Below are 14,298 nucleotides of genomic sequence, written 5' to 3'. Positions count from 1 at the left end.
CATTCTCTTTTACGCTTTTGCTCTCTACCTTTTACTGATGCTGCCATACATGCAGACATAAACATTGTCCCCTTCACATACACACACGCTCTGGCACGTATTCCCCCAATGCACTCACACTTTCATTTGGAAAGGCACATTAGCTCTCATATGTAATTTCAAACTATTGCTTGTGGACATGTATAAGTATGAGCCCATGTTTGGAAAAGATGCTTTCAAAGGCACAGAGATGATCCTGGAAATAGATTATGCACAGCCTCAGAACATTGTGCAGATACATGCAGAACAAGCTTGAGCAGCTAAGGGGAAGATCTGTGTATTTTCCGTAGATGTGTTGGGAATAGTGGAGAGATGAGAAATGTGTAAAGGGTCACAGTGCTGACCTGTCCTTCAGGATGTCATCCACATTTGATCGGAAGATAAACACTGTATGGAATGGAAACATACCCTTCTAGTGGTGTCCCCAAAGAGCACGTCTTCCTCCATGAGTCAGCGAGGGCCTGGGGACACCCAGCCGTGAACTATTTTGGAGGCAATGACTTCAGCAAGTGGCAGGGGAAGCTATTGTGGAAATATGAATGTGTTTTCCATTGGGGAGTCCTCCAGGGAAGGACAGAAAGATCTTGGTGCTGAGCCAACTCCCCTATTTTTTCTTCACCCTTCTGGGAACGAAAGCCTTGCAAAGTATGCAAGGAACCCCTACTTACTGAATGTGAGTGCGTTTGGTTTGTGAGAGCTACATGAGCCCTACACACACCCATACACACATGGAAAGGGGAGTTCAGGAAGCAGGAATCAACCTGCTCAAGACCATCATGGTGTCCTTGCCTTCCAAGCTAGTCAGCCGTGCTTGGCTCGGTGTGATAGATCTCTCCGTTGTTTTCACCTGTCAAGTGAAGATAGTCCAACTTATCTGTGTTCTAGATCTTGTGTTAGCACAACACTTCATATCAAAAGTCGATGTGAGCTAGAAACAGAGAACCAATGGGTTTAGTCTAATGCTTCATTGTCTCCAGCTTTACTCTGAGTTAGAGCACCACGGTGCCACTGGAAGCAGCATGGCACCATGCTACACACTTCGGCTAGTAGCTCCTGTATTCCAATACTGACAAAGTCTACTTCTTTAAAGGAGTGCAAAAAGCACTCCCGACGGCCATCAGGCGGGATTGGCTTTGCTTGTCTGCAAGCAGATTGCTCTGTAACATCCAGACATCCCCAAAACTATGATGAAACACTGCTTACCTGGTGGGGGGACACCTAAGGAGCCTTAGGAATTTGTGTCATGGTATGGTACCACTCCTGCAGAGATCTCATGCAAGGAGATCTCTCAGCACAAGTTTGCTTGCTGGAAACAGTAATTCCCAACCAACCATCCTATGTCAGGGTTAAACCATGTGCACCTCAGCACAAGTGACTGCCACTGGTGCTGAAGGAGTAACTCCATGAGCTGATGTTGTTGCACCAGCCTGAAGGTGTGAAACTTGTTATTGTGGAAGAACATTAGAGGTAACAATAGTAAACAGCTTAGAGGAAATGTGCAAGGTAGCTGCTGATATAAAAAGATTTACTGGCCATAATACATGGTTAATTACATTCATAATAAACAGATTCCTATACTTATCTTAGGAATGTGGACAGCTTTATGTATTTACCTTGGAGTCTGTGGCCTTACTTAATCAATGGCCTCAAGTCCTTAGATGAGATTCACTATATGAATGTAATTGAAGTTTGGGAGTGGGTTATTAAAATATTTCAAGTGACTGATATGCAGGATATTGTAAGATCTTTGCCTGGATTGGAGCACTTCTTCAATACTTTGTTGCTTTTCGTGTCACCTTTAGGAAAAAAAAAAAGCTTTTCTTTTTCTACAGAGCATACTTAGATGTCAATGAACTAAAGAACATACTCAAGCTGGACGGATCCACGCACCTCAACATCTTCTTTGCCAATTCCTCCGAGGAAGAGCTGGCTGGAGTGGCAACTTGGCCCTGGGACAAGGAAGCCTTGATGCATCTAGGTGAGTGATAAAGATGTTTCTTCTTTGTAAAGCATTCTTTTGAGGCACTAAGAAGGAAAGACAAATATGTGTTAAGCTCTGTTCTGATTTCTTATCATTCCTCTAATATATAGTCAGGGGAAAAAAAGTATTTCACGATTCCCAGATACTGGCTCACAACCAGGAAAATATTAGGTTATAAACCCAAAGCATATTATGGTATTTTTAGATGATGTCAAGCTGAAAGTATTTCACCTTTTAAGTGAAGCTACTTTACGGGGCATTCACTTCATGGGAGCACTTTGCAAAGAAGATTGGGGGGATAGGTGTGGGGATGCTAGACAGAAGTGAATTTTTAATCTTAGCCTGCTACATTCTGATCTGCAGTTCATTACTTAGTAAGCGTTCAATTAATTTTCCTCACAGACTATAGTTAAAATTCATTGCAATTTTTCTCTACCAGTGTGCAGAAGAGCAAACTGCTGAAAGATTGTATTTCTAATGTTCATTTAAGTGGAACTGGAAAGAGTTCACTACCCTGCAGATTGCCCTGCATGTTTCATAACTAGGTTGCTGAGTATGGCTGCTGGAACCCAGGGATCCAGACAAAGCTGCGCAACCTCCCAAATGACTCATTGTCCTGACACCTGCAGTGCCACTGGACCTGTGTTCCTTGCAAAATGTCAGATGAACCTCAGAAGGTTCAGAAGGCACCAACTGAGTCAGTATGTACTTCTTTTAACTGCACAAACCTCCCTCAGGCTGCAAACCTCATTTGGTCATCTTATAAGAGCAGGGATTCTCACAACTTTTCCAGATATTTCTCCAGATTGTCCAGGCCTTCCTAGACTGGAAGTGAAATCTAGTTTCAGCCAAGTTCAGTCTTTGTGAAAGGCTGTTTCAGCCAGTTTTTATATTATCCAACCCCACATTGAGGGAAAAAAAAAAAAAAAAAGACATGGCAAATGTAAACGTAGACAAGGAGAGCAAAATATGGTGTTTATTATTCTAAAGCATACTAGGAGAGCTGAACTACAACTCAAGCCATCAGTCAGCAAGGCTTTTCCATGTCCAAAAATACATTACCCCAAGACCTAGATGTTAACATCTCTTTATAATCATCTGTCTCCATAGCTGAGAGAGGCTCCATAGTCAGACCAAGCAATTGGAGCTGGCTGCCGTACTTCAGTTAGTAAACGTTTTATTATGACATTCAGCTCTGCAGCTGCTCTGGAATAAGTGTGAGCAAACTTCCCTTCCCGAGAACCGGCACTGACACACATCCACTCTCCTGCCGAGAACCACTTCCACTCTGACTTGCCTCCAACCCCATCTCCCAGGGCTCCTGCTGGGAGCACCCAAACCAGAAGATGCTGTAAATGCCTGCCAGTGAGCATTCCCCATGGCAACATCTTCTGGCAAAAACAAAGCTAGATATTAACCCCAGCTGTGACCAGCACCCAGGCTGCTGGGATTTCTATCTCTGTAGTACCCTAACCCCCTACTCTTGCACTAGCCCCACACTAACTCTGTTTGCTTCTGACTGTGCAACAGTATGAGTTGCTGGTGGGAAACATTAGCCCTAGTGCTACTGCTGGATTGAAATAAAGCTGCAATATAGCTGATCCTCCCCTAAATGAGTATTTTCACAGCTTCCCTTGGTGTTGTCATGGGAGGAAGCAGAGGACATGGGGAGAGCTCCAGAGTGCCAAGAAGAACCTTCTGCAAGAGGGCTGGGGCTTGCCCAAAGTCCTGATGAGCTCTTCTGTCACTTTGTTAAGCTAATTGTCAACATCATGCCTGAGCAAAACAATTTAAATGCAGCTCCTACAGTGTATTGACAGAATTCATTGACCACAGAAAGATTTCATGAGAAAAAAAGACATTAACCAACAGTTTAAAGTTGACTTGCAATGGAAAAAAAAGTAAAAATAAATAAATAATGGTCATAATTTCCTGTCATAATAGCCCTCCCAGACCTGTGCTTGGTCTGTAAGAATTCATCTTTAATCTTTTTTACTCTCTTCTATAAATTCAATATGTACTTAATAAAAAATATGAAATATGTCCCGTGGTGCAGATCTAAAGGCTGGGATAGAGATTGTCTGGGTGAGGGAGTTTATCTTTTCTGTAAAACTGCAATTGATTTAGATTCTTGACAGCTGTGAAAAATATAAATTTTCAACAAAGGCAAAAATAAAATCTCCCTCTCCAGCTGCCTCAGGGCTGTCCAATGCCAGAACCATTTACCCAGCCTTTATTTTGAAGACACATCCTGCTCAGGAATTTCACCAATATTCCTGCCATTGAGAAACAAACTCTGGGATTATCTTTGGGAAGGAGACCCCCAAAAATATACCAGGGTACTCTCTGGGTGTAAATGACTCCACCTGGGTAGAGACCAAGCACCAAATGAATTGGAGCCTGTACTGTGTGAAGAGGGAGAGAGGGATACAAGGAACATGGGAATTGCGGTGACTTCACACTGGTAGGTCTGTATACAATTAATTGGGATTGTGGAGAACTAGTGTAAGGAAGAATACAGTGCTGTGAAAAGGATGTGCAGATGCTACATGTGGCATAATAGGCATGATGTTGCAATGTGATTGATTTTATTCACTCTTTTGTGTCTGTATTTAAATTTTCAGTTCATTTTTTTAAATACTGTATATGTATTTGCACATGTGACTCCTCTCCACTGTGTGCATGTAGCCGCACATGCGCAGGCAGAAAGGGGAAGTCTTTTCTCTATTGCTTTTTATGCATGTGTCCTTGAAAGACATCTAAAGTGGTCCTTCCTCTCTCTTCAGCAGTGATAAAATTTCAGCTGGAATACTGTATTGTGTTTGGATACTGTACTTGGAGGAAAATGTGAGACAACTGAGAAAACCAAAGGAGGACAACAGTCAGGGAGGTCTAGAAAAAGGATTGAGCTACAAGGAGAGGTTGAATGGATTACAGTTATTCAGACTGAAGGAAAAGAGCCTAAAGCAGGGATGATGACAATCTCATAAAAGCTGATGAAAGGGGAGGAGAATCTTCTGTTCTTCATATCCATGTGAGGCAGGACTTGAAGCCATGAACTTAAATTGCCAAAAAATCAATTCAGATTAAATGTGGCTTAAATCCTTGCAGCCGTAAGGATGCTGAGTGCTGAAACTGATTGCTGGGGCAGTCACGTCATCCGGGGCTGTAAAGAGGCGTTAGGCCAATATGTGTGAGGGATGGTATAGACTTAGTTGGTCCTTCATTGTCTGAGAGTGGAATTTACACGACTTCTTAAGAAGTTCTCAGTTTTATTTTCCTCTAATTCCATGGTTATTGTAAACAAGTCTCCAGGCAGATGAGAAGGAAGAGTGTATGGTGTATCAGGACCTGGTGATCTCATCTTCCCTGCGCTACAGTCACTGATAAAGTTCCTTCTGCCAAAACCTTTTCTCTCCTCATTGTCACTAAATTATTAGTGTATCATATCCAAGATTTATTTTCCCACTATAACTTTTACAAAGCAGTCTCATGTTTTCATGGTAGGCAGTATACACAAACAGTTTTAAACAAAAGGTTTAGAAAAGTTGAGGTCAAGAAGCTAAATAAAGAAAATATGAAGCATATCATAAATCCAAAGGTACGCCTAGCTGAGCTAAAAATACAATTCTTATGATTAATTCAATATACTGTAAAGCCTCACTAATTTGCCATTTGCTTATCTACACATCCCATAATTTATACAACAAAAAAATCACTGTTGGTTTTCTTTGCTCACATTTAACAACCATGCAGTTCTTTTAGAATTATCACATTCCGGGATTTCATATTTTTTGACACATTAGACTTATGCATATTCATTAGTGGACTGTGCAGTTCAGATCAAACTAGGCTTGCCTGAGTATACGAACAGAGTGTGTTTCTGACAGTTACTTCAAAGCTGTCTGTATGATCAGAGCACACCCTGGAAAAACTGTTCCAGCCTTGGGTGTATTCTGTTTTCTTTATCCAGCTATTAGTTTGCAAATACTGGTGCTACCTACTGCAAATTTTAGGGCATTTCAGAACTTAATAGGCTTCTATTTTATCTCTACCCTGTGGAATAATATACAGAGAGTGTTCCAGGTATGTTTTGTTTGACTCCTGGTATCAAATACATCAGTTACACTTATCTGGGCAGAGCCATTCTCTTTAAGTACATTAAATTTTTGAAGTTGCGTAGTATGAAGTAATTGCATGTAGGATTTTTCTCTAAGTTAACAAACAAACCAAACTGAGCATATTCAGTTGGAAGAGGTATTATCACTGTGGTTTTGGTTTGGGACGTTGGGCTTTGCCCCACGATTCCTCCTTCTTAGAGCCCCAGATTAAGGGTGAGATTAAACCTTAACATGCAGTTTCTCTAAGCAGGCAAAGTGCCTGACTGTGCAAAAAGCAGTCAGTGCTATAGAGGATTCGATGAACTGCCAGTGGATCTGCCCTTAGGATTGTCTTCCTTTCCCTTTCTCTTGCTGTTCTGAGGAAGACAAGGCAAACGTAGAAGCTATTCTCTTTTCCCCTTGCAGGTGGCATTGTGCTGAATCCCTCCTTCTATGGCATCCCTGGCCACACACACACAATGATCCATGAAATTGGGCACAGCCTGGGGCTCTATCACGTCTTCCGGGGCATCTCGGAGATCCTCTCCTGCAGCGATCCGTGCATGGAAACTGAGCCCTCCTTCGAGACTGGGGACCTCTGCAGTGACACCAACCCTGCTCCTAAGCACAAGCTTTGTGGGGATCCTGGACCTGGCAATGACACGTGCGGTTTTCACAGTTTCCTAAACACGCCGTTCAGTAACTTCATGAGCTACGCAGGTACTTGGGTTTCCTCAGTTTGCTGGTGGTGTCTGTGGTTGGGCAAGAACAAAGAATAGCAGCATTACCTCTGATTTTTACAGTCCATTTCATGCACGGCTTTATGCTGACATGTGTGTCCATCGGTCTAGGACCAGGCTTGATGAGTGATCAAACCTGATGGCCTCGGGAATCCCTTCCTGTTCTCCTGTTCTTTTTTCCCAGCTTTCCCCAGCTTTACACAGTTTCATGTGAAGACCAGGCAGAAGGTTTGGGGGAGGGAAGAAATGAGATCAGCATTAAGAAAACAGCTTCTAAAGGCTCTACAGCAAATTTGACACTATTTCCCTGGGATCTGGATGCCTGATCTATGAGGTCTTCTTTGAAAAACCCAAATTCAGAGATTGTTTACACTCTCCCAAGGAGATATTGAATGTCAGATTAATATTGCTACCATCAAGGCTGTAAGATAAACCCGTGATAGGTAGTCATCTAATGAGACACGGCTCATGCCTCCAGGTGTCCGTTCAAATACCATATTTATTGTTTGATTTGGAGTCACTGTGGTTCAGCTAGAATCACCCACATCTGAGTTTCACCACTAGAGTGTGAATACTGGGATAGTACCTGGATCAGAATTGCTTTTCTGGTCAAAGACTACCAGTGTACTGAGCTGGTTTGTGCTGGGAGTGCAATTACAAAGGCTCCATATCAGTGCGGTAAAACCACCCCTTCAAGAGGAATAAGCTGCTTAAGCAAAAGCCTGATTTTTATATAGCTTATATAGTTCATATTTTTTATATATAGCTATAACTCTGCAGGCCTCTATAGGCACAGCTGTGTTGCTCAGAGGTGCCGGTTCATGACACTCCTACCAACAAAGCATAACGCAAAGGGGGCATGAGCTCCTGTGACCCTGGCCCATCGGACGAGGGTGGGGTGGGGTCGTTCCTGCACCCCTGGAAGTTCAAGAGGAGTTGAAGAATCTTCTGTTATTTCCCAGAAAGAACAGGGGTTAACTTTGCTCATATTTCCCCTTGTTTTGGGTCACAGGGTCTAGCCGTGATGAATGTCTGTGACATTGAGCTTACAGAATCAAGAACATTTTAAAGGTGACCGATATACTTGTAGCCACTGAAGGGCACCTTTATACTCCAGGCGAAAACACAGTTTGCCCACTCAGAAGGTCATGTGAGTGCTTATTCTGTAATAAAACTGTAGAGAAGCAAAGTGTTTAATGTCATCTGGGGCAGAGATTGAAATGATTTCTAACAGAAATGCTTTTATGCCCTTCACGGCACTAGCAAAAAAGTGATGCTTAGTTTTCTCTTTATTCTTCTATTTGTTTAGAGGGTGTTTTCAGGGAGAAGCATACATGCGCTAAGTCAGCTCCTCAGCTTGTTGTGCACTTTTGTGCATGCAGAGAGTCATACTGCCTGATACAGCCTCCTGGTAACATCACACAAATAAGTCAGTGCCACTTCAGATGACAATGTTCCTCCACCAAATGTGCTTGTGAGTGTGTGACGAGTCATGGAGTGTGCTTGTTTCGAAGCGCTGAGGCCTCTTCTTCCAAAGAGAACTTGCCTTGCCAATTCTCTCGAGAGCTGAGACAGAGAGGCAGACCACAGAGATACCTATCTGCTCTTGGGAGCTACATATGTGCTGGTGTTCTGAGCAGAAACCTTTTATTTTTTTCTTGAAAAATTAAGTGAAGCGACATGATAGGTATCTCTAGAGCTCATGCATGAATCTGTTTGCTTTTCTGTTGTTGCCAGTGAAATAAAAATATATCAGGATATCAAATTGCCGTAGAAATACCTTTGAAACGTCTAGGTTGAGGTCATGCAGCCCTAAACATTGCTTTTCTTTCCTTTCTGTTTTGCTGCTTGTATAGAGCTTGATCAAATTGTGTTTGTCTGTCTCTCTGTCTAACATCCATCTGTGCAGTTACCCCCCAGCTCTGTAGCAAAGCACTGACTTTTCTTTCCCTGAAATAACAAGTTACGATGTCCAGAAGATCGAGAAGTGTGAGAAATTGGACTTGTAAATTATTTTTACAAGTCCAAATAGCCATGGTGCTCCCAAATAAAAAGATAAGTTAGTCTTTTAGATGACTTCATAAAATCAGCAGGAATTCTGCCTCTGGATTCTGTTGGACTAATCATCCTGGCAAAGTCTCTTTAGTATCTCTAATTATTACTTCATCTGAGGATCTTGTACCTTTCTTGAAATCAAATGATCAAGTGAAATACCTTTCTCCCTCACCTCTCCTTCCTTCCCCCCCCTCCAGGACACAGCCTGTGCTGATGTTTAAACAGATCGAGAATGCAGGTCATCTTTCTCCTGTGCCATTGTCTCACTGCTTTGTCCTATATGTATTTTATTGTTCCTTTATGATGGCTATTAAGGGCCTTTGTCTCCTTCTGTGCTTCCGTGAAGAATATTTATGGCTTCTACACCATTCTCAGGGGTAGACCATCGATAATTATTGAGGAAATCCAGAGATGTCATATTAAAGCAGCTTTTTGCATACCCCCAGGGATTTGTAGATATTTTCAAGCTGGTGGCATCTGTCTATCTGCTGTGCATGTTTGATGAGAGGAGGTTCACTGCTCAGTGGAATTAGGAGAGACACAGGAGAATATGTGAACTGGCGTGTTCTTACTGTGGTAGGACAGCATTTGGGGCTGCAGTTTGAGCAGGGTCCTAATGAAACCGTTTCCTTTTGCTTGCATCTCAGGGAAGATGTGGTAAGGTTTTAAATTAGCCAGCAAATTCACACTTTTCCTTAGAACAAATTCATATTTTTTTCATTCCTCTTGAGTTCCACAGGGCTCAGACTTGAAGACATCAGAGCACCTAGTAACGCCAAATACAGTATTGAACAAACAACTTACACGCACGCAAGCAACTCTCTGAACAGCCTTCGGTGACCTGCATCCTCCCAGAAAAGTGTATCACTTGACCTGTGCAAAACTGTCACTGTTGTTTGTATCACAGCAGTGTGCAGGGGTCCAGTCTGGGACTGAGCTTTACTGGGCTATGAACTCTGCAGGCACATGTGGAGAAACACTCTGTTTTCAAGAGCTTTTCATCTGATGGGAAGAGTACCAGAAAAATGGTTAAAGTGCTAGCATCCAGTTCTTCAGCATAGCTTTTCTGAGTGACTTTACACAACATCTTTATTCCTTCTGTGATCTGCACAGTAGAGAAATAGTAATTTTCTACCTCTCCAGGGCACTGTAGTTGTAAAGTTGTGTGGTGTTCAGAAGGCACTAGACATGTTCTTGTTGCCAAATCATATTTGGGGAAAACAGATGAAATGAGAAATGGATATTTATGGGCAATTTTCTGGCAAAATTATTTCTCTGTTTTGAATGAAAAAGAAAATTGAAATATCAAAAATGTTTATTAAAAGTTAAGAAACGGGTTAGAATCATAATGGTAATAGGGGAGATCTTTAGTAGAAATAAAGTTATTTTACTGCACCAAAAATGTACATTTTTAATCAGTGTTTGTAATGATTTTTTTTTTTTAAATTGATCTTTCAGAACATTTTTATTTGTTCATTGGAAAATTTAAGAACTTTTTTAAAATTCTGTAATTTTAAAATTCTGTATTCTTTCAATCTAAGAAATCTGTTAAAGTCTATTGCACACAGTTTGCATGAATCTCAGTCAGTGCTTTGTCCTAACACTAGCTGTCCTTTGCCCTTTTGTCCTCCCTCAGAGACAGTCGTTTAGACATGAAATGATTTTAAGTCCAGAGGTCCACTGGTAGCCCCAATTGTGACCAGAAGGTGCTGCACTGAGGCTTTCTGTTTCTTCACCTCCTTGAGTCTCTGTCTCATCTAGGGATAACCTCTAGGTGCTTCATATGTATCCTGGACCAGAGGGAGGGAACATTTATTGATTTATTTTTCCCTTTTTAACTTTTATTTCCTTTCACCTGCCTCCACAAGGGATGACTGCACTAATCTGTTCACAGGCCATTAACTTTGGAGTGCTCTGAGTACCCATCTCGGCCCTTGCATGAAGCTGCCATTCACTGGGTCGCAATCCTCTCTCTTCTCCCACTTTATCTCCCGTGTGGTTGACGTGGTTTGTGTTTTCATTGCAGACGATGACTGCACCGACTCCTTCACGCCCAACCAAGTGGCCAGGATGCACTGCTACTTGGACCTCGTCTATCAGAGCTGGCAGCCTGCGAAGAAACCAGCTCCTATTGCAATTGCCCCCCAGATTGTGGCTCGGACTTCCACCTCTGTCACCCTGGAGTGGTTTCCACCCATTGATGGCCACTTCTTTGAAAGGTGATCCCGCACTGCTCTGTACTCTTGCACTGAATGGAATGGAAAGGGGAGAAATAGGGGAACAACCTGGGGCCCCACTCCAGGAGTGCAGCTTTATCTTGTGCTGTGCTCAGTCTGGATCAAGGCTCTTTCCTAAATTGGTTCATACTGAGGAGATATTGATCTGTTTTCTGCTCTTCCTTTCTCAGCCTGTAGCACTCAGTTGAGGGCCATTGATTTGCCATGTAAAGGGCAAATCTTTTTCCATGTGTTATGGGAGGAATTTTCAATCAACAATTCTGGCCCTGTGATTCCTGCTCACAAATACCTGTGGGCTTCAGCTCTGCCTGCGTGCTCCCCCCTCCTCCTCTTGCACATTTCCTTTGCAAGGACAAAATGAATCTTGTTTCTACTCCCGTGACAACACAGAGCTCGTGGGCGGTGGAGTCTCACAGGGCAAGGCTGTGGCAGGGCTGGGGAGAGGGACAAGTGCTGCCGCCTTTCCTGAGCTGCAGGTCTGAGATGGGGATTGAACAAGGCAGAGTCGAAGACCTAAAGCCCTGAAAATCATGTGTGTGTCATCGTGCTGCACCCTGGGTAGATCACGTAGGTCAGAGTGTGCGTGTGTGTTTGTGTCTGATGGGCATGCAGCTATGTGGTACCAGTAATGCAAAGTTAAATTAATGTGGGGCTCTGGATGAGAGTTGCACCACATTGCAGTTCATAGCCAGAGCAACTCTCCACCAGGATGACCCGAGCAACTGGGTAGTTCGTGTAAATACCCTGACACAGCGCTTGGATGGGCTACAGGAGCTATGGGAATCCTAGCAGAGAACTTCCTAAATGATTGACCTTCTTGCATTACCATTAACTCACCTTCCCTGTTTGCATTTCTTCTCCACATTTTGCTTTGTTATTTTATAGAGAGCAAACTTCGAGTGTCCTTCAGGACTGTAGCGGTACGTACTGCAGGAGGCTGAATTTACAAGCGTATTAGCACCCAAAGAGCTGCCTCAGCACTGCTGCTTTGTTCAGTGAGAGCACCTTGAAAGCCACTGCCTCCATCAGGGATGAAACTCCTTCCAGCACTGCTAGGACACCATGGCCATTTCAGTGGCCGGCTTGCACTTTAGCAGAGTAGGCAGATAGCTGTTATTTTCTGCTCAGATGATATTTTCCATCTTTATTGCAGATTAATATGGAGAAGGCAATCAAATCATATTAGGAGTTGATAGAGACATCTTGTGCTCTGAACAGTGTGTGCTTTAATTGCAGTTTTGCAACTGAACCCTTTTATTCTGTACGTACGTGTGAAAGGGACTTATGTGAAGTTCAAAAATTAATTCAGAATTTTTTAGCTCATAATCATTTTTAGGTAAATTAAGTTTCTCCAATTTAATTTAGATTTCAGAAGATACTTATTGTGTGTTAAATAAATACCATCTGCCTATTAAAACACATAGATGCAGAGTTAATTGTTATGTAACCAAATATGTCTTTATTACATATTTCTTATAACTCAATCAATATGTTCTTAATAACCCCTAGTTAGATGCTTCTTAAATAACATGCAGTGGATAGCCTGCTAAATCTAAAATTTCATAACAGAGTTATCATATGTTAAATAAATAGTGATTTTCTAGGAAAAAAAGGTCCTTTGGGTTTTCAAATCCATGTGCTCAGTATTACTGAAGAGATTTAAAGAGACAGCCTTGAATACTTCGAGTCCAATTCCTTGTTAAAATAAGATTCCCAATACGAGCAGATACAGAAATGTTGCTGTGACCATGTAGAAATGTCACTGAAATATATAAGTGATTCTGTCTAAAACATGCCCATATTTTTGATATAATACTCAAAACAAGGATGATAGTAGTATAATAGTGACTAATACTGGAAAAGCTCACGTGCTGAACTTCCAGTACCGATGTGTCCAGTGCTGCTCGGTTAGAGATACATGCCTGTATCAATTTGTAAAATTGGGTCACTGTGCAAGACAAGTAGGAGGTAAAATTGGCCAAGTATAATCTTATCTGTGTGTGGGAATACTGTAAATCTTTGCAGATATTTTTACACAAAGTGCACACCATGGCCCAAATTTTACTTGCCTCACTTGAATGAATAAACTCATTCACTTCAATGGGACTATTCATGTAAAAAACAGAAGACTGATACTCAACTGCTGAGTGCCTTGGGCCTGGTTTCTAATGCACAGAGGCCCCTTCCATGCTGTTTTGACAGTGTAAAAGGGCCTTAAAAGGATGAATGGCTCTGGCTACATTAGCAAGTATTGTGGCCCAATATAAGTAGATCTCTAGCGCAAAACAGTTGCTAATGAAGACCTGACGTCAACACTGTAGGGGTTTTGGGGGGGTTGTTTCAGCCTAGCCCCGTGACATCAGCAGTTGGAGCACATCAGGTGTGGTCCTGGAGCACATCTCCGGTCTGGTTTCAGGAAAAACTGGGTCCGTCTTCCATGCTCCAGGACCACTCCGAGTGCTGTAAGGGTGGGAGATGAAGAGTTTCACTTCAAAAGCTCACTACAGACCCAAATTACAGTGCCACTGTAGGCACACTCGGTGTAACTCAAGTTCCTTTTATGTCTCTTTTATTCTCTAGAGCTGTGCATAGGCAGTGATCTCAGCTTAATGAAAGTCAGGAAGGGAAAATTTAGGCTTCTGTTTAAAAATGTAACACTGGGCTGGCTGTATTTGTGGGTGAGGTCCTGACAGGTCTGCGGTTGAAGCGAGATGAAGCAAGGAAGTAAAGTCCATGTGCCTTTTCCCTGCTTAGATGCAACTTTGTCACGGGTGCCACAGTATTAGGTGCTTTTCTCTTAGGGCCTCAATTCTAGGAATTACAGGATCAATTATGTGGATTTGGGGACAGAGAGTAATGCTAACACATAGTTCTTGTAAATTTGGGGTTGGCTGTCCTGTGTCCTCACACCTTGGCAAGAGTAGCTACGTGAGCTGTGCACAGAAGTGAAATCTTCCTGACAGACCTTCCTTACCTGGTTAGTGTGTTCAGTTGATGTCTGCTATATTACTGTCGGCAATTATTTACCTGCACATAAATTTGCCAGCATGTGTTTGACCCTAAGCTCCAGCAGCTGGTTGAGCTTCTAAACATCCCTAATAATCAAATATATCAAGAACCAGCATTTCTTCTTGTAGCTACTACGC

At 42.4% G+C, this 14,298-nt stretch overlaps 1 protein-coding gene across 1 annotated transcript in view; it reads left to right on the top strand.

Moving 5' to 3' along the window:
* The window catches only part of PAPPA (pappalysin 1), a 184,107-nt gene that overhangs the window by 51,564 nt on the left and 118,245 nt on the right, over positions 1-14,298 (top strand). Inside the window, exons 3-5 of the mRNA XM_033012026.2 lie at positions 1,872-2,017; positions 6,547-6,840; positions 10,942-11,134. Of these exons, the coding sequence (XP_032867917.2) occupies positions 1,872-2,017; positions 6,547-6,840; positions 10,942-11,134 (633 nt within the window). The remainder of the gene's footprint in view (positions 1-1,871; positions 2,018-6,546; positions 6,841-10,941; positions 11,135-14,298) is intronic.

This window comes from Tyto alba, unplaced genomic scaffold, assembly GCF_018691265.1.
Source record: "Tyto alba isolate M040663 unplaced genomic scaffold, T.alba_DEE_v4.0 Super-Scaffold_11, whole genome shotgun sequence".
Classification (NCBI taxonomy): domain Eukaryota; kingdom Metazoa; phylum Chordata; class Aves; order Strigiformes; family Tytonidae; genus Tyto; species Tyto alba.
The sequence above is the reverse complement of the archived record's forward strand: the minus strand, read 5'-3'. Positions and strand labels throughout refer to the sequence as shown.